Source organism: Oncorhynchus nerka, linkage group LG2 (genome assembly GCF_034236695.1).
Source record: "Oncorhynchus nerka isolate Pitt River linkage group LG2, Oner_Uvic_2.0, whole genome shotgun sequence".
NCBI classification, from domain to species: domain Eukaryota; kingdom Metazoa; phylum Chordata; class Actinopteri; order Salmoniformes; family Salmonidae; genus Oncorhynchus; species Oncorhynchus nerka.
In genome coordinates this window covers 53127876-53147400 of record NC_088397.1, presented here as the reverse complement: position 1 = coordinate 53147400, position 19525 = coordinate 53127876, and the positions used below count along the sequence as shown (strand labels likewise).

Below are 19525 nucleotides of genomic sequence, written 5' to 3'. Positions count from 1 at the left end.
TACTTTTATAGGGGGGATTGATGAGTGGAAAACTTATATGGCATTTTCAGCACCATATCTTATGCCTCTGAAGAAGCTATGGCTCAAGGTTTGACAGTACGTTACATTTTATTTATTTAACCTTTGTTTAACTAGGTTACATTTTAAATTGGGCTGGAAATAGGTGCTTTCCGTTGTTGTCATTTCTATTTGCAAATTCCAAGCATACCCAGCTAGAACATTTGGTTCCTTAGAAGTTATGGGAACGTAGATTTTTGGTTTCCCATTGGTTCTCGGAATGAAGCCATAATTTTCCTGACCACTAAAAAGGAATCTTTTTTTTTTAAAACGTTCTGAGGATGGAAGTGAAAATGTCACCTGTTCAAGGAACATTAATTGTTAGGTTACAGGAAAGTTCTGAGAACATTTTACTATGGTTCCTGAAAGTTTTCCTGGGAGGTTTAATGAACGTTCTGAGAACGGAAATTATAGGTTATTTGAAGGTAATTAAATAACATTCTGAGAACAGCTTAGTTTAACTGCTTTGAACTCCAAGCTCAGATAGGACACATGGAAATGAATTTGCTTAGGTATTAATCATGCAAACACATTTTTTTATTTTTTATTGTGGCATGGCATCAGCGATATTTAAACCTATGATCTTCTGCTCCCTCTCCATGGAATTAGTTCACTGCGCCACCAGGATGGAGCTAGCATGCTATGCTTGTTGTTGTTTTTTAGCTCATACAAAGCTGTTCATTTTAGTCTATTCAAACAGACCCTGGAAAACAGGCATTCATTAAGATCAGGTGTGGCAAATTAGTGGGCGTGGCCTGACACACTTAACACCTGAATACACTTAACAAGATAGAGGATAGAGAGAGTTTTGTTGATGCTGAGAATGGAATGTATTTGTCAGGGGTAGGCAACCCTGTTGCTGGAGGGTACTGCAGGATTTTTTCAACTAGGCACCACACCTGGCCAACTGAACTAATTGATCAGTTCAGTGATTGCCTAAATTCAACACACCTGGTCTTCCTGGTCGATTAAATCTAAAACTGCGTAACGCCAGGGTTGCCTACCCCTGGCATATGTTTTTAAATAACATTCTTGGAACGTTACTAATGTATTTTGGTGGAAAGTTCTTAATGTTCTGAGAAAAATACTTTAAAAAGAACTATGAGGAAACCTGTATAAAGCGTTATGCTAAAGTACTGAAATTCCCACCTACAAAACATATGGTTCACAGAATGTTATGTGCTAGCTAGGTATCCTGCACCATTCCCAGAACGTTGTGGCAAGGTTCTATGCAGAATAACCATAGGACAACCATGCTCTCACCAACCTCTAAGAAACATATGGTTCTCAGAACATTGTGTGCTAGCTGGGTAACCATCTGCCATATGTCTTGAGTGACTTCACTTCAACTGTTTTCAGGAGCTCCAAATCATGCTTGAAAAAAACACTTTTAATTGGCATTGAGGGGGAAGAGGGGCAGAAGGCCTCCCAATCCACCACATTTCAGAGAAAGCCTGCGCAAAAGATCAAGCAATGTATCCTCTGCTTGGAGAGTGCCAAAAGACAGCCCACACAAACCCATAGTCAGTGTGAGATATGCACTGCAAAATGTTCAAACCAAAATAAAATGTAAAGAGTGTCATTACAGCGTGCATTTAGAACATGTGTGTGTTAAAAGTGTGTATATTAAAAAAAATCCCTGCACTCTGCTCTGGAGTTGTGGAGGTAGATATAGTACTTTCAGATCACTAGAGAGCTGTATTAGAGATCCACCAATCTGTTTTTCACAGAAGGGCCCTGAGCCAGCAACCTGGAGCTACTGTAGTACCCTCCAGCAGGCAATGAGGCTATTTCAGCAGGCCACTTGGAGAGCAAAGCAGTGCCTCAATTAGGCTGACAGAAATGGCCTTCCTGCAGACATGAAGGTAAAGCAGGACCAGGGGTTTTCTCCTTTCAACGCATCGGCTCCTGGACATTGTGTTGTGCAGTGTGTCTGCAGACATTAGCTTATGTTTTTTGCAGTAGGTTTACAGACATTTCTCAGCCCGTTAGCTGCTCTTTCAGCCCAAACCGCTACTCAAAGCTACAGTGAGAAGAACAGCACTTTCAAGGCTGTTGAGGAGCTGATGAAAGAGAGTTTCTGTGTTCAAATGATTCCACATTGCTCTCAAGGATACATACAGAATTAAGCAGAGAGCCTTGGGGAAAATCGGTGCAATAACCACAAACAATTAGACAATCATTTGAATTGCTTGGCCTGGCTTTAGCAATAAGTAAGATGGCTAACGTGACCGAAATGACGAAGGTTAACAAGCCGGGTTTGGGTTCGTTACAATGCCCCAATGAATTAAAAGTAACTCAAGTTGGTTGTCTTGTACATCTCAGGTCGGTGCATGCTCAGGCTGCCCTCGCTCAAATCAGTTTGTTTGCGAGACTAGAGGACAGCTGGCACTGTTCTCCTACTAGTCCACGACGCATGTTCTCTTGACAATCGTGTAGCATTCTTTAGGTGTTTCCAATAGTGGCTCCCTCTCCCGGGTGCCCGTACCTCAGACTGAGTTGTGGGGCGCAGAGATGATTTGGGTCATTGGTCGGGTCAAATGTCTCCCAGCTCCTGTGTGCTCGGTCTCCGGTAACGGGAGGCTACTTGAAGACAGAGGGCGACCAGGTTCTGTGTGTATCCCCCCGTCACCTGTGTCGTCCTTGTTTGAGCATCTCGGCAATCCGCTACTACGTAGACTTTCAAGACCAGGCTAGCTAACATGCGTTGTATAACATGCTAGCGAAGTTAGGTAACTAGCCGAGGCAAGATAGCTACTACTGGCTATTCCATTCTTGTTGCTTTTCAAACAAAATCAAATTGTATTTGTCACGTGCTCCGAATAAAACAGTTATAGGGTTTACCGTGAAAAGCTTACTTATGAGCCCTTTCCCAACAACGCATAGTTAAAAAGTAAGAAAAATGTGCATAAAATGTCAAAGGATTTATTTATTTTTATTTTTATTTCACCTTTATTTAACCAGGTAGGCTAGTTTTAAAAAAGTATTTTATTTAACCAGGCAAGTCAGTAAAGAACAAATTCTTATTTTCAATAACAGCCTAGGAACAGTGGGTTAACTGCCTGTTCAGGGAAAGAATGACAGATTTGTACCTTGTCAGCTCAGGGGTTTGAACTTGCAACCTTCCGGTTCCTAGTCCAACGCTCAAACCACTAGGCTACCCTGCCGCCCCAAACAAGTTCTCATTTTCAACTGTGACCTGGCCAAGATAAAGCATAGCAATTCGACACATACAACAACACAGAGTTACACATGGAATAAAACATACAGTCAATAATACAGTAGAACAAAAGAAAACAAAAAGTCTATATACAGTGAGTGCAAATGAGGTAAGATAAGGGAGTTAAGGCAATAAATAGGCCATTGTGGCAAAGTAATTACAATATAGCAATTAAACAGTGGAATGGCAGATGTGCAGAAGATGAATGTGCAAGTAGAGATACTGGGGTGCAAAGGAGCAGGTGGCGATGTAATTACAATATAGCAATTAAACACTGGAATGGTAGATGTGCAGAAGATGAATGTGCAAGGCCAGATACTGGGGTGCAAAGGAGCAAGATAAATAAATAAATACTGTATGGGGATGAGGTAGGTAGATAGATGGGCTATGTACAGGTGCAGTGATCTGTGAGCTGCTCTGACAACTGGTGCTTAAAGCTAGTGAGGGAGATATGAGTCTCCAGCTTCAGGGATTTTTGCAGTTCATTCCAGTCATTGGCAGCAGAGAACTGGAAGGAAAGACGACCAAAGGAGGAATTGGCTTTGGGGGTGACCAGTGAAATATACCTGCTGGAGCGCGTGCTACGAGTGGGTGCTGCGATGGTGACCAGTGAGCTGAGATAAGGCGGGGCTTTACCTAGCAGAGACTTGTAGATAACCTGTAGCCAGTGGGTTTGGCGACGCGTATGAAGCGAGGGCCAACAGGTCGCAATGGTGGGTAGTGTATGGGGCTTTGGAGACAAAACGGATGGCACTGTGATAGACTGCATCCAGTTTGTTGAGTAGAGTGTTGGAGGTTATTTTATAGATGACATCACCAAAGTCGAGGATCGGTAGGATGGTCAGTTTTACAAGGGTATGTTTGGCAGCATAAGTGAAGGATGCTTTGTTGCGATATAGGAAGCCAATTCTAGATTTAATTTTTGATTGGAGATGCTTAATGTGAGTCTGGAACGAGAGTTTACAGTCTAACCAGACACCTAGGTATTTGTAGTTGTCCACGTATTCTAAGTCAGAGCCGTCCAGAGTAGTGATGCTGGACAGGCGAGCAGGTGCGGGCAGTGATCGGTTGAATAGAATGCATTTAGTTTTCCCTGCGTTTAAGAGCAGTTGGAGGCCACGGAAGGAGAGTTGTATGGCATTGAAGCTCGTCTGGAGGTTAGTTAACACAGTGTCCAAAGAGGGGCCAGAAGTGTACAGAATGGTGTTGTCTGCGTAGAGGTGTACTAGAGAATCACCAGCAGCAAGAGCAACCTCATTGATGTATATATAGAAGCCCGAGGATTGAACCCTGTGGCACCCCCATAGAGACAGCCAGAGCTCCAGACAACAGGCCCTCCGATTTGACACACTGGACTCTATCAGAGAAGTAGTTGGTAAACCAGGCGAGGCAATCATTTGAGAAAACAAGGCTGTCGAGTCTGCCAATAAGAATGTGGTGATTGACAGAGTTGAAAGCCTTGGCCAGGTCGATGAATACGGCTGCACAATAATGTCTCTTATCGATGGCGGTTATGATGTCGTTTAGGACCTTGAGCATGGCTGAGGTGCACCCATGACCAGCTCTGAAACCCGATTGCATAGCAGAGAAGGTACGGTGGGATTCGAAATGGTCGGTAATCTGTTTGTTAACTTAGCTTTCGAAGACCTTAGAAAGACAGGGTAGGATAGATATAGATCTGTAGCAGTTTGGGTCTAGAGTGTCACCCCCTTTGAAGAGGGGGATGACCACGGCAGCTTTCCAATCTTTGGGAATCTCAGACGATACGAAAGAGAGGTTGAACAGGCTAGTAATAGGAGTTGCAATAATTTCGACAAATCATTTTAGAAAGAGATTGTCTAGCTCGGCTGATTTGTAGGGGTTCAGATTTTGCAGATTTTGCAGCTCTTTCAGAACATCAGTTATCTGGATTTGGGTAAAGGAGAAATGGTGGGGGCTTTGGCAGGTTGCAGTGTAGGGTGCCGGGCAGTAGACCGGGGTAGGGGTAGCCAGGTGGAAAGCATGGCCAGCCGTAGAGAAATGCTTATTGAAATTCTCAATTATAGTGGATTTATCGGCCATGACGGTGTTTCCTAGCCTCAAAGCAGTGGGCAGCTGGGAGGAGGTGCTCTTATTCTCCATGGACTTTACAGTGTCCCAGAACTTTTTTGAGTTAGTACTACAGGATGCAAATTTCTGTTTGAAAAAGCTAGCCTTTGCTTTCCTAACTGCCTGTGTATATTTGTTCCTAACTTCCCTGAAAAGTTGCATATCACGGGGGCTATTCGATGCGAATACAGAACGCCACAGGATGTTTTTGTGCTGGTCAAGGGCAGACAGGTCTGGAGTGAACCAAGGACGATGTATATTCATAGTTCAATTTTTTTGAATGGGGCATGCTTATTTAAGATGGTGAGGAAGGCACATTTAAAGAATAGCCATGTAGTAACTCAATAAAATAACATTACCAGTACTGAGTCAATGTGTAGTGGTACGAGGTAGTTGAGGTAATATGTACATGTAGGTCGGGATAAAAGTAAATCGGCAATCAGGATAGATAATAAACAGAGTAGCAACAGTGTCTGTGAAGAGTGTAAAAGTGTGTGTGTGAGTGTGGTCAATATGCATTTGTGTTTTTTTGTTTTTTTGTGTGAGCGTATCTAGTAAGTGTGTGTTTGTGTGTGTGTGCTTGTCGGAGTATCAGTGATTGTGAATAGAGCCGGTACAAGAGCCATTTGAAAAACTGTTCAGCAGTCTTATGGCTTTGGGGGTAGAAGCTGTTCAGGAGCCTTTTGAGCCTTGTACCAAGAGAGTGGGCCGGGCTTTAGGCAAACCTTGGCACATAAACACTGTTTGTTTCAACCCCAAGATCCACATTGTTCACGGGGTGTCAAAAGTGTTGTATCTCCACGTTCAGACACACCGGTGTCAAGGGTGGTGAAAATGAAAGAAGAACCAACCTCTTCCCACCCCTTCAGATGGCACTTCACAGGTCTTGCGCTCTGCTCCGACCAATTGAGCGCATGCGCAGTGTTGCCCTGGATCATGCGAACAGTGGCATCAGGGCACAAGGCTACATTTAGTTGTGCGTCCTGCATGCTTCTGCAGCGTCATCACTTCGACTGTTCCCGAGGCCTCAGCACCCGTTTTGAGGGAGGGAATATCCTCTAGTCTCCAGAAGCAGACAATCTGAGTGGTTCCTATTTCAAAGATCCAGGATGGCTGGAACAGTCTGTATTTTCTGGCTCCGAAAAGGAACGGGACTTTGCATCCCATTCTAGACCTTCTGTACATACCCTCAGCAAGCACCTTAGAGTCTACAAACTCAGCGCATTTTGTTGCTGTGTTTCGAGCTAGATTCACTTGCTTATCGCTCTTTTATATCCACACGGATGTTGTCAGGGTTCCGACTCTGCTTTCGGCTGGGTCACACAGTGTATTTTTGACTACGCCTATTGGAGCTGATGGCTTCTGTGATGGATGTCGTTCACGTGGGGCTATTGTAGATAAGGCCCTTCTAGGGCTGAGTGCTAGACACTCATCTGGACACATCTCGCAGCCTAAGCCAGTCATATTGGGTGTCCCTGTCAGGCCTATGGGCCATGGCCCCGGCTGAGTTGTATGCCACAAGGTTACCACAACAGGACCATCCCCCAATTTGTGGGATATGGACACTGGTGGGAAGCGCACCAATATCAATTAGCTGGAGCTCCTAACTGTGTATCTGGTACTCAGGCACTTCCCCCTGCTTTTGTCAGGTCGGCTTGTGCAGGTCAGAACTGACATTATGTCGGTGATGGCGTGTATCAACAGACGGGGAGACTGTCTCTCTCCCTCCTAACCTTGGCTCGCTCCCTATTGCTGGGAAGCAGTGCGAGATCATTTATCCAGGTGGGACCCTCTCAGGAGTGGAGGCTACACCCCTGGGTGGTCTCCAGGGACGGGACATTTTCGTCAGGGCCGACGTAGGTCTTGACGCATTGCAGTGCCGTCTATTTTTCTCGGTGAGGCACCCGAGTGCCCTGTTGAGAACAGACGCTCTGGCGCACCAGTGGCATTGGACCCTACTTTATGCATTTCTGCCAGTGTTTCTGATTCAGCCCATGTTGGAGAGGGCGATCCGGGAGGGCTTATTGTTAATTATTGTGGCTCCTCATTGGCCCAGGCAGCCTTGGTTCGTGGAGATCATTTGCCTTTTAGACGGGGACCCATGGCAACTCCCATTGGCAGGGACCTGTTGTCCCAGGCGCACGGCCTGGCCCCTTAGAAGGCCAATCTGAAGGCTAGAGGTTTATCTCCAAATGTTATTGCTACCATTCAGTCTGCTAGGTCGCCCTCCACGAGAGGGCTGCATGCGTTTGAGCTCTGATGCCAAGATAAAGGACTTGTTCCTTTCAGTGCTCTGTGTGGGACATCCTTATGTTCCTACAAGAGCTTTTCGAGCAGGGGCAGCTATTTTCCACGTTAAAAGTGTACATGGCCGCTATCTCAGTGTTTCATATGGAAATTGATGGAGCCTCACCGGGGCCCCACCCCATAGGTGTGCAGGACCTGAAAGGTGTACATCGTCTTAGACCGGCCTCCAAACCTATTGGGCCCACATGGGACTAGGCATTGGTTTTGGAGCCACTGTGTTCCACTCCCTTTGAGCCACTGGAGTTGGTGGATCTGAAGATCCTCTCCTACAACACCCCCTGCCAATGGTTTCGGCCTCAGCTTAAGGTGTCGAGGATCTCCACTCATTATTCGGTACTCAGTTCGCCCCAGGCGACTCTAAGGTGAGGTTGCGTCCAACTGAAGGAATGAATCAGAGCCTCACTCTTTTCACCTGTGGATTCTGGGGTTTTCAGTGGGCGAGGATTTCAATGGCCTTGACAGGCGTGATTGTAGCTCTTTCAACTGAAGTCGCAAGAGTGCGACTCCCCATAGTATGTTGTACATCGTTTCCCTCCTTCAGGGAACAGTAGCTATAGTCATAATGTTACGTTCATGTACTGCATCAGCCGGGAAAGAATATTTGCAGTGTTCAACATCCCTTGCATTACTCTCCAAATAAAAGACCATTACTAAGGAATTTCTAATCTCAATGTACTGTATGGCCTTTATAACTGAACATCAAGCACTTAGAGAACATACAGGTACTGAGAGGGGAATAAATGTAGCCTCTCGGCTGTTTTGTATTGCCATAAGCAATATATGGCTCCATGTTTTATGGGTTTGCCGATGTGTTCTGCTCCCCTATTTGGTCCTGATACAGTAAAGGCAGTTTCCAGTGCAGTTGATGGGGCTGAACAATTTGCTTGACTGGCAGAAAAACCATAATCAATCCGGAGATTACAGATAAAGGCACTAAAACCAGCCAGGCACAGCATTTTCTCTTATCGCAATTACACCTAGGCATCCCGTCTCAGGTACAGACAATTAAGCCGAGAGAGAAAGCTCCCAGCCACTTGACATTGAGGGTGCTATCTGGCACACCAGAACACGGGGCTGAAAGAGCCTTTTTGAGGACAGGGCGAAAGGGGGGTGACTATAACCCCCTTTTTATTTTATTACACACAATGGCTGCTTTTACAAATGCAGCCCAATTCTGATTGTTTGCCCAATTATTGCCCGGAGAAGAGTCTGCGGTAGTGCATGTGCTTTAGTCATTATAAACTGTGATAAGCCCCCCGCCGCCTCCTAGCAGTAGTGTACAAAGGGGCCAAGGGCACAGAGACCTTGCACTAACTCTCCCTCGTCTCACGTATTCATCCGCCTTTCACTCCTTCCCTTTCATTACTTACTTCACACTTCCCCTCCTCTGAAATGGCATTCACATTATGTCCTGATTTTCCAACATAGGACCTAGTAGTAGAGAGAATGCATGCCCTGTCCCCTTTGTCTTCCTCCCCCTCTCGGAGATGACATGGCTAGCACGACACCTTACTACTACTTACTAATAATAAGTCATAATTCCATGTCTCATTTACTACAATATCTCCCTCCATATATCCCCACCAATGTCACCTCAACCTACAGGGTATGATTTGACCCTTCGTGGGATGCACATACTGTATGAGCTCCACAGACAAATGCTGGTGCATTGACAGAATGTGGGTTTCCCCACACATCAATGACCTGTGCATGCATCCTTCAAACACAAAGCTTTATCATTGCTGCTTTGTCTGTTCACCCGTATCCGTCCTAAACCCATCTCTGATAACACAGCCAGGCAGTTTGAGGCTGTTTGCAGAGTGAGAGAAGGCAGCTCTAAGCAAATGCAACTGACTACACCACAGTAGGGCACAGGGGTTTTATGCATGCCTGCCTGGTCCCTGGGATCTGCAGGTAGACCGGTCCAGACTCAATAGGTTCTTATTACAGCCCGTACATAGACCGTACGGACCGTACCGCAGACGATTTTATATCTCGATTTGAGTGGAAATGGGTGATCACCATGCTCCTCCAAGCACGAAACAGCAGCACAGAGGAAGCCTATGTGGGGAGTCAAATGTCAAATGAAAATCGAGAGACGGGCTCTGGAGGAGACGTGGTTCATCTGCTCCTTCTATGGGCCATGTGGAGATGAACTGAAGACCATTATAGTCAGCTGTATGAAGACAAATAGACAGTGGGCAGGAGATACAGCAGGCTACTATAAATATGATATCATTAGAGACACAGAGGGCCAATTGGCTAAATAGGACAGAGTGAATATATACAATATATGCCAAATTCAAACTCTGATTGGCCACATGGGTCCAGTGATGCTGTTTTGGTAATTACATTGGGTAGATGTTTTTCCCTTTCCAACATTGCTGTGAAATGAAATGTGGTGAAGAGGAAAATAGCTTCGCGGCTGACGCAAACAACGTTCTGTGCTCATGGCATCAAACTCCCCCTGAGACAAACATCTGAGATGTCTCTCCACACACTCATCCACACAAACATCGCCAATCTGGCTCAGTCAAATCAGCCGTCTCTAAAATCAGGGAAACGTGCCTCTGCAGTACTTACCACGTTCACTCGACAGGGTGGTGTCTGTCAGGGAGAGAGGGAGGGAGCGAGCGAGAAGAGAGGGAGAGAGATAGAGAAAAGAGAGCGGGAGGGGAGGGAGGGAGGGAGGGAGGGAGGGAGAATACAACGATTAGAACAACATGCAAGCTCTCAAGCTGCCATACAAGACTTTTGTCATTTAACAATAGAGAGTGATTAAGGAAAATAGAAATAACTGAGGAAACGTGATCACACACAAAAACAAACACACATTCTACTTAGTAAGTTGCTGAGCAGACCTCCACCTCTACCACGAGTAAAGAAAAAGGCGTTCACATACTTTCATCCCCTCCAAAGAAAAGCACGTTCTTGTTCAACAGCAGAGGAACATGACCTTATTGTTCAAATATTCTACATCACTTCAAATACAGAGAGCAGTTGTGCATTGATTATAGTCTGTTGTGTACTGCACACACTGCAATTCAACTGGACCAGTTTGCTGCTCTCCCCTTTCCGTACGTTTTGCCTCGAGCACTTAGATACTTTAACTGAGACACCCCAGTTGTTGTGATGTCTATAATGCAATACTGCTCAAACGGAATGAACTCTGCACAACGCTTATGTACATCTTTATTGAGATATAAGCATCACAGCTGGATAAGGAGCGACGCAGCAAGGCGTTTATGTTGCTAGAGACAGTTGCTCTCGGTGCCACCTACCCCTCCAAGGCCATCGAACGGAGACGCTGCACACAGATTTGATGAGAGACCATTTCAAATGGCTCCGTTTAACATTCATTGCTCTCATTTCGGCGCCGGGCGTCACAGGAAGTCGAACGCTGACAACAACAACACCCCCTGCCAAGTCACCCCCCCCCCTGCTCACCAACATGACCCTCAAATTGTTGTTCTATCACAGCAAACCACTTTGTAGCACAATGGAGCACACTGGTAACTGAGTCCGGCATGTGTGCAGAATCTGAACGAGCCTCAGAGAGAGCGAAGGTTGCCAGGCACTCTCGGAGGGCCCCCCAAAAAGTCACTGTCTTGGCTGAGGGGAAAACATGGCCCATAATATACTGTACTTTCTCTCACTTCGTTTGTCAGGTTGTTTCTAAATACTTGGGGAAATTATTTGCAGACCATCTACTGACTTATGCATTGCGCAGAGTAAGCGTCAAATAAGTAAATGCATTAACACGGTTAGCTAAATAAGCATGAGAATTACTATTCACTTCTTCAATACGGTCTGGTAAATTCCATTCTAAACCTGTAGAACATATTGCTCTATCGTATTTTTTGTAGAACCCAATAAGCAACAACATCCAAACACAGTACAAACCCGTCAATATTTTAAGCGTCTTGGAATGCCTCGAGTGCAAGTAAAGGAATCTCTCGATCCGCCCCCTACACAACAGCGAGCAATGTTTCAATAATTCATCTTCCTATGTCAAGGATTCAGCCTGCGCTGCACTTGCCAGTATCCCCACAAATTGGCAGGCAGACTCACATTTGGCACACGTGCAGCAGCCTAGCGCCACTCTCTCTCCTCTGTGGGCCTTGTAGCCCTCCCCACGACAACACTAATGCTGACTGTCCTGCTCTCAGTCTCCCAGGTTGAGTCCAGGGCTGCCTGTCCTGTATGTAAGGAAGGAATCAGGCACACTTCCTCTCATTACAGCTCTAGGGGAAAATGTCACAGTTGTTCATTTCCTCCTCAATTATAGAAACACACCTTTGTGCCTCTCTGAAAGGATTGCATGTGCATTTGCTGTGTGATTTCCTGTCTGTGCATGGTTGGTCGGAGAGGTTGATGGCCACCCAAAGACTTGGGCAGAGTGAATATGCCTGGGATTAATATCAGGTGTGAACTGTGAGGATGCAGAGCAGCGTGTCTTGAGTGAAAGAAAAAGAGCATCATTCAGTTCTCACTAAACAGAGAGGACCTCTACAACTCTACTACCCTGATGTACAACAGTATATTACTTGAAAGCTTGACTGACATCTCACTGACACAGAAGCTAACAGGTTGTCTGCTTCACTGGAAGCTTCTCCACACCATATACCCCTAACCCTAACCCACTAGGACGAATGGGTTAGCACATGGGAGCTCCCACCTGGTGCCCTGTGTCAGTGTGTGTGTGTGTGTGTGTGTGTGTGTGTGTGTCAGTGTGTGTGTGTGTGTGTGTGTGTGTGTGTGTGTGTGTGTGTCCCCTCATGCGTAACAAATCTGGGTTTGACAGAAACCCTTCAAAACCCTAGTGTTGCCTAATTGCCAGAGAGTGTTCAGCTAATAAATTATTAATTAAAAAATCAAATCAAATTTAGCAAATTAATATGTCTAGAAAACAATTAATCAGACACCAAAAGTGTATTTACAAACAAAACACTCGCATAAACAATCAATTATTCATCAAGTGAATGCTGGGTAAGTGGGCTCCTTTCCCGGGTGAGATGCTGCCATAATTGGAGTGGGACTACAGGATAGCCGGGTGGTGTGTGTGTGGGAGTGTGTATGCGTGCGTGTGTGTGCGTGTGTGTGCGGGAGTGTGTGTGTGTGTGCGTGCATGCATGTTCACTCCCCACGCTCCCAACCCCCCAAACAAGAAGAGCAACAAAGGAGTTAGTTCATTACTGCCTAATGAGTTGTCTGATTCATACGGAAAATAAAAGCCTTAATGTTTTGCGCTGTGTGTTGATTGGTGTACTAAAGTGGCTGAATAGAAGCACAATGAGGGGAAACATTTACATGTCTTCTAATATGGTAATAAGGCCCTAGAGGAGAGAATCAGGGCTGTCAAGTACAGTGAACACCACTTCCAGTACATAGGATACAACATGTCTAAATGTGTTGATGTCTGGTTGGTTGATGTGGAGATATGTATCTGTTTACAGTATGTACTCAGTCAGCACGCGACATGTAATCTAGCAGTTCTAAACCTCTCTGATGATGGGTTATGTACTGAGTGATCTCTGAAACAGAATCCATTGTTACTGGGGAATAAACACGGCTCTCCTAGGCTGCTGACGCTGGAGAGGGATGGTCTTGTCAAATGTCATTGATTATCTCTCTCTCTCCCTCCATCCCTCTCTCTCTCTCTTTCTCCCTCCATCCCTCTCTGTGCCTTTGTCTTTCTCTTCCCATCTTTCTCACTTGTTCTCTCTCAGTTTTCCTCTTCCCATCCCTGATCTCTCGCTCTCCATCCTTCTGTCTCTCTCTCTCTATCTCCTATGCTATACATCACCAGAATATGGAGGTTGTTGTGAGCACAGTGGTGGACCCTTGCCTGTGCTCTGTGCACAGCAAAGATAATAGGGCTCTCCAGTGGGCCACAGCGATAAGCAGACCTCCCGAATAATCCCGTCCATGCAGCAGCTCTTCTACAATGTCCTACCAAGACCCCCATGCTGCCACAGCATCATAGACTGTACTGGATGAATGAATGTGTGTCAAAAATATATAAAGGATATTTCATGCTGAAACCCTCATACTAAACACCAACGGAATTCAGGAATTCACTAAATTCATGGTTTATATTTAGGATCATTTTTACAGCTTTGCCATCCAAATGTTTTTATTTATTAGAGGGCCAGCGATAATTACAGCCATGTAATGGCCAAATAGGCCACTAGATGTCATGTGATAATTTTTTTTTTTAAAGTTAAAAGTTCTGCTAGTTTACTGGTAAACATAAAAATGTAACAGTAATATACCCTCCTTTTGCAACTCTAAAGTCGAGAGAGGGAGATAAACGATAAACGGAGTAAACTATCAAAACGGACTTTACAAGCGACTGAGTGACATTTCAAAATGCCAATATTGCGATTTCGATGTGAATTCGATTGTGCAACCCTAACACACACACAGACACACACACGGCATCGTCTCTCAATCTTATTCATCCCTTAAGCTGTTGTGGAGAGAGAAAAAAAAGAAGCCAACAAAATTGTGACTGTAATTTAATTTCCTCCAGCAACGTTGGCTTCCAAATGGTCTCCATCAGTGTGCCAATCAGCAGCTGATTCAGTGATTTCCCCAGCTGGGCTTCCTCTTAGACAGGAAACCAGAGAATTTCAGGCTCAGAGAGAGAGACCCAATGACAGGTCTGCTGGATCACTGGTTCAGCACCAATGGATTGAATGAATTGCATTTCTAAGCCTTCTCCAGTCGACGGCAGGGACAGGATTCACTGGAATAGCTGTGATACATATCTGACAATATCCATTATGACATGAGTTCATGCATGTGCGTACATTTGTCCATTGATGACGAAGCATATGTGTGCATATTTATTACCACCTATGCAATGCACATAGACACATGTCCAGAGTCTCTAGACAACTCTGAAGTAATAGCTATGACGTATCCGATGGCTTCTCCCAGACACCAGACCACACTCACTCCAATGCACAGTGAGAGACCAGAGTGTATTAAAGACCCAGCTGTGATTAACTGGTTCTGACAGAGTCAGATGTTTTGTTAAAATGCAGAAAGCCCAAAGTGGAGCTCAGGGAGGGGGGAAGACGCACGCTCCCTGCCTCCCCTCCGGTTTCAGGCAGCCAAGTGTTCCTCCATAAACACCCCAGATCACTTAAGGCAGAGTGGGGGAGAGCAGAGAGAGGTAAAGAGAGCATATGTCTAGGCAAATGTCTCCCATCGCTGCTCACTCTACAGAAGGAGGATGACATCAAAGAACAAGGACTGGAGGGCTAGTGGAAGGGCCATTGCTGAGTCAATGCTTCACCCACAACAGAAGCATGTTCATTCTGAGGCATGTTGCTCTGGTTGGTTGACCTCTCTCCTTTAGCAGAGGCACTGTAATGAGCAGTATATCATTCAAACCGTTAGCCTACTAGACGATCTTGTTCATATCATCGTCCGAATCATCCTCATCCTCTCATTCAGACTGGATGTCATTAGCTGTGGCGATGAAGATGACAGGAATGATGACTCACGCCGCGTCTCTATGATTCTACTACACAGCCTCAGGGCTCACGGAGATACTCTCTCTGTGTGTCACCGTCTCTCGCGCTCTCTCCATTTGCACTTATTTTTTTTGCTCTCTCCATTTTCCTCTCGCTCTCCCTCACTCTCACTTCTTTCTTCCTCTCACCATCTTTCTCTCGCTCTCCATTTTCCCCTCGCTCTCTCTCTCTCTCTCCATTTTCCTCTCTCACTGTCCACACCCTAAATCTCATTTTCCCACCAGCTCGTATTAAATAAATGTTTGTCATTATGGCTGCTGGAGAGTGGTGGGAGTAAGGGGTGAAATGGACGGAGGAGAAAGGTCCCCTGGTCACACCACATCCATGGAAGGACATAATGAGAGAAACAGAAGAACAGGCAGGGATGGGAGGGAGGGAGGCAGACGTGTGTGTAGACAGTGAGGGAGAACACACCTTGCATCCTCTATCTGAGAGTGTACTCCACAGTCTCTCCTGCTTCACACTTCCTCTGCAGATGAACAAGGCCAAAGCCAGGGTGAGGAAAACCTGATCAATCACTCAGAATGAATATGTGTGTGCGCTTCCGTGCGTGCATACGGCATGCATGTGTATATGTATGAGAGAGAGAGAGAGAGAGAGAGAGAGAGAGAAATAGAGAGAGAAATAGAGAGAGAAATAGAGAGAGAAATAGAGGGGGGAAAGCAATGGAAACTAGAAACGTGTAGGAAAGGAGAAAAGTGCATCTCTGCTAGAGGTGTTTTGTATCAGGCTGGCAGTCTTCCTGCACCGTGTCAGCAGATCCTAGTCCCTATCCCTTTTTCAGCCCACCGAGTGCAGCTTTCCCCACAAAGACCACAGTGACAACAGAGACAAACTCAGAACGCAGTGCACACCCAGCTGCCGTCTACTCCAGGTCTAGACAGGAGTGCTCTTCTACACCCCATGGGCTCCATGCAAAACCAGCAAACGAGTGCTGTGTCAATCCACCGGGGACTTATCTCAGCAGCAGAGCAGTAATATTCATCCACCATGTGTCTAATAGAGGAGCGAAGGGCTGTCATCAATCCCCCAGGTGTCCATTCCTGATCGTGACATGGAGCTCTCCCCTCCGCTGGGGCTGGTAACCTGCCACGCTGCTTTGTGTGTCTCAAAGATGCTCTGTACCAGTTAACTGAAGGTGTCAGGGAGGCTACTCTGAAAATATTGTTGACCAAGCTACTTCCCACTGGAAGAAGTTAAGCTAAACTAAAGCTACCCGTAATGAAAATAGTTACTTTGAAAGAGTAGTTCACTACATCTAACCTCCCTCATGAAAAATGATCATATGCATATCTGAAAGGTCGTAGACTATAAATTGCAAGAACAGATCACATTTGGGTCATAAATCAAATCAAATGTTTTATGTCACATACACATGGTTAGCAGATGTTAATGCGAGAATAGCGAAATGCAAGTGCTTCTAGTTCCGACCACGCAGTAATATCTAACAAGTAATCTAACAATTTCACAACAACTACCTTATACCCACACAAGTGTAAAGGAATGAATAAGAATATGTACATAAAAATATATGGATGAGTGATGGCCGAACGGCAAAGGCAAGATACAGTAGATGGTATAAGAGTACAGTATATACACATATGAGATGAGTAATGTCGGGTAAACATGTAAACATTATATAAAGTGGCATTGTTTAAAGTGGCTAGTGATACATAAATTACATCCAATTTTTAATTATTAAAGTGGCTAGAGATTTGAGTCAGTATGTTGTCAGCAGCCGCTCTATGTTAGTGATGGCTGTTTAACAGTCTGATGGCCTTGAGATAGAAGCTGTTTTTCAGTCTCTCGGTCCCAGCTTTGATGCACCTGTACTGACCTTGCCTTCTGGATGGTAGCGGGGTGAACAGGCATTGGCTCGGGTGGTTGTTGTCCTTGAAGATCTTTTTGGCCTTCCTGTGACATCGGGTGGTGTAGGTGTCCTGGAGGGCAGGTAGTTTGCTCCCGGTGATGCGTTGTGCAGACCTCACTACCCTCTGGAGAGCCTTACGGTTGTGGGCGGAGCAATTGCCGTCCCAGGCGGTGATACAGCCCGACAGGATGCTCTCGATTGTGCATAAGTAAAAATTTGTGAGTGTTTTTGGTGACAAGCCAAATTTCTTCAGCCTCCTGAGGAGTTTGTCCGTGTCGTCTGCAAACTTGATGATTGAGTTGGAGGCGTGCATGGCCACGCAGTCGTGGGTGAACAGGGAGTACAGGAGAGGGCTGAGAACACACCCTTGTGAGGCCCCAGTGTTGAGGATCAGCAGGATGGAGATGTTGTTTCCTACCCTCACCACCTGGGGGCGGCCCGTCAGGAAGTCCAGGACCCAGCTGCACAGGGCGGGGTCGAGACCCAGGATCTCGAGCTTAATTACGAGTTTGGAGGGTACTATGGTGTTAAATTCTGAACTGTAGTCGATGAACAGTATTCTCACATAGGTATTCCTCTTGTCCAGATGGGTTAGGGCAGTGTGTAGTGCGATTGTGTCGCCTGTGGACCTATTGGGGCGGTAAGCAAATTGGAGTGGGTCTAGGGTGTCAGGTAGGGTGGAGGTGATATGGTCCTTGACTAATCTCTCAAAGCACTTCATGATGACGGAAGTGAATGCTACGGGGCGATAGTCATTTTGCTCAGTTACCTTAGCTTTCTTGGGTACAGGAACGATGGTATGTCAACAGAATGTGTCATTTAGTCTACTAAACACAAAAACAACGTTTCAAGTGAGAATTAGGCAGGTCTGATGCCGAAAAAGAAAAACACAATTATTGCCTACGTCACTCATATTATATTGTAAAAGTAGTGTGTAGTTCCAGTAGTTAGCTATACCGCTACATGGCAAAAAAAAAGCTAGGAACTACTGAAAACACTACCTAGATTTGAATTTAGTTCAACTACCACCAATCTACTCCAAAATGTAGTTTAATTGCTAGTTTAACTAGATGTAGTTAAAATGTAGTTCACTACTCCCCAACACTGTTAACTGATGGGATTTAGTCACGTAGATACAAGTTGCAGTCAGTATGTTTAACTGAAAGTGTGCTTGTCTGTGACTCAGTGATACATACTTCTACAGAGTAGCCCATCTCTACTGAAAATAACCCAATGCACGTAGAGATCGTGTTTACATTTCCTCTTGTGGCAATACTTTGATGTTGGCTAAGAGAACCATCCACCACTGACTGACTGGGTGCAGATGTCCATGTGAGTGAACACGGCATATCCATATCTCCACGAAAACATTGAACAACATATATTCAACATATTTCAAACTAGGCCTTTAAATTGAGCAAATAATTGGTTGTGATTCCTTCCTGACACCTTCTACATCTCTCTGATCTGGAGCCCTCGTCGAGACAGGCTCTAGACTGTCTCCCTATAGAGTCTGTTCTCACACAGACTGTTCTAATGAAGAGGGCTGTGCTGTGGGCTTCCCTTCGCGTGGACCAATGAGAGGCCAGATGATACAGCAAAAGGAGGCTGGGCCTGGGAGGATTGTTATCACTCAAAGTACAGAGGCAGGATCTCATTCCCGTTCCAGACCCTCCATTGATTTTTTTTCAGTCACACTCACAGAGACCATCTCTGGTAACAGTTATTAAAGGGAAATGGGAAGCAACAAAGGCAATGGGGGAGATTAGGGAACAATAAATGGATGACAAGGGAAGTGATGAGCTCAACATGGTGGAAAGACCTTGCAAAGGTCAGAGAGAGCTCTCAAACCGTCAAAGACATGACATGAGAAACAACACTTCGAAGTGCTCTTATGAAGACAGCTGCTACACCACACTCCAATGGAGGTGTATGTTTGGGATGCTCTGTGACTGTCCCTAAAATGAAGGGACAACAATGAGATCTGAAGAGAACGGGGGAGATGAGAGTTGTATTCCAGGCTGGTTGGCATTTATTGTCATGAATCTTGCCCTGGAGGCAGCTCAGCCACAAAGTCATAAAATCCTAACCTTAATCCTAACCTTAACCACACTGCTAACCCAAAGGCCTAAACCTAACTTAAGACTGAAAAGCACTTTTTTTTTTCATGGATTTTTACGATATAGAAAATTTGACTTTGCAGCAGGCCCATGTAGCGGAATTCAGTTCTGCCTCATGAAAATAAATGTAAACATGCATACTTAAGAGGAGAATAGAGGAGTGGCATGGATTGTGTGTTGAGAGGGTGGCGGCCAGCTAGGAGAGGGCAGTCCAAGGACATCACCTTGCTGAAAGGGAAGAGCACTTGTGGCTGTGAAGTAAGTGTCACTGTTCTGGGAAAACACTTTGGCTATCTCTCCCCCTCATCTCCCACTT

The 19525-nt window shown here is 45.4% G+C and overlaps 1 protein-coding gene across 1 annotated transcript in view; it reads right to left on the bottom strand.

Moving 5' to 3' along the window:
• Nucleotides 1–19525, bottom strand: part of LOC115137882 (cadherin-4-like) — a 257900-nt gene that overhangs the window by 119197 nt on the left and 119178 nt on the right. The window contains exon 3 of the mRNA XM_029674164.2: nt 10256–10279. Coding sequence (XP_029530024.1) covers nt 10256–10279 — 24 coding nt within the window. The remainder of the gene's footprint in view (nt 1–10255; nt 10280–19525) is intronic.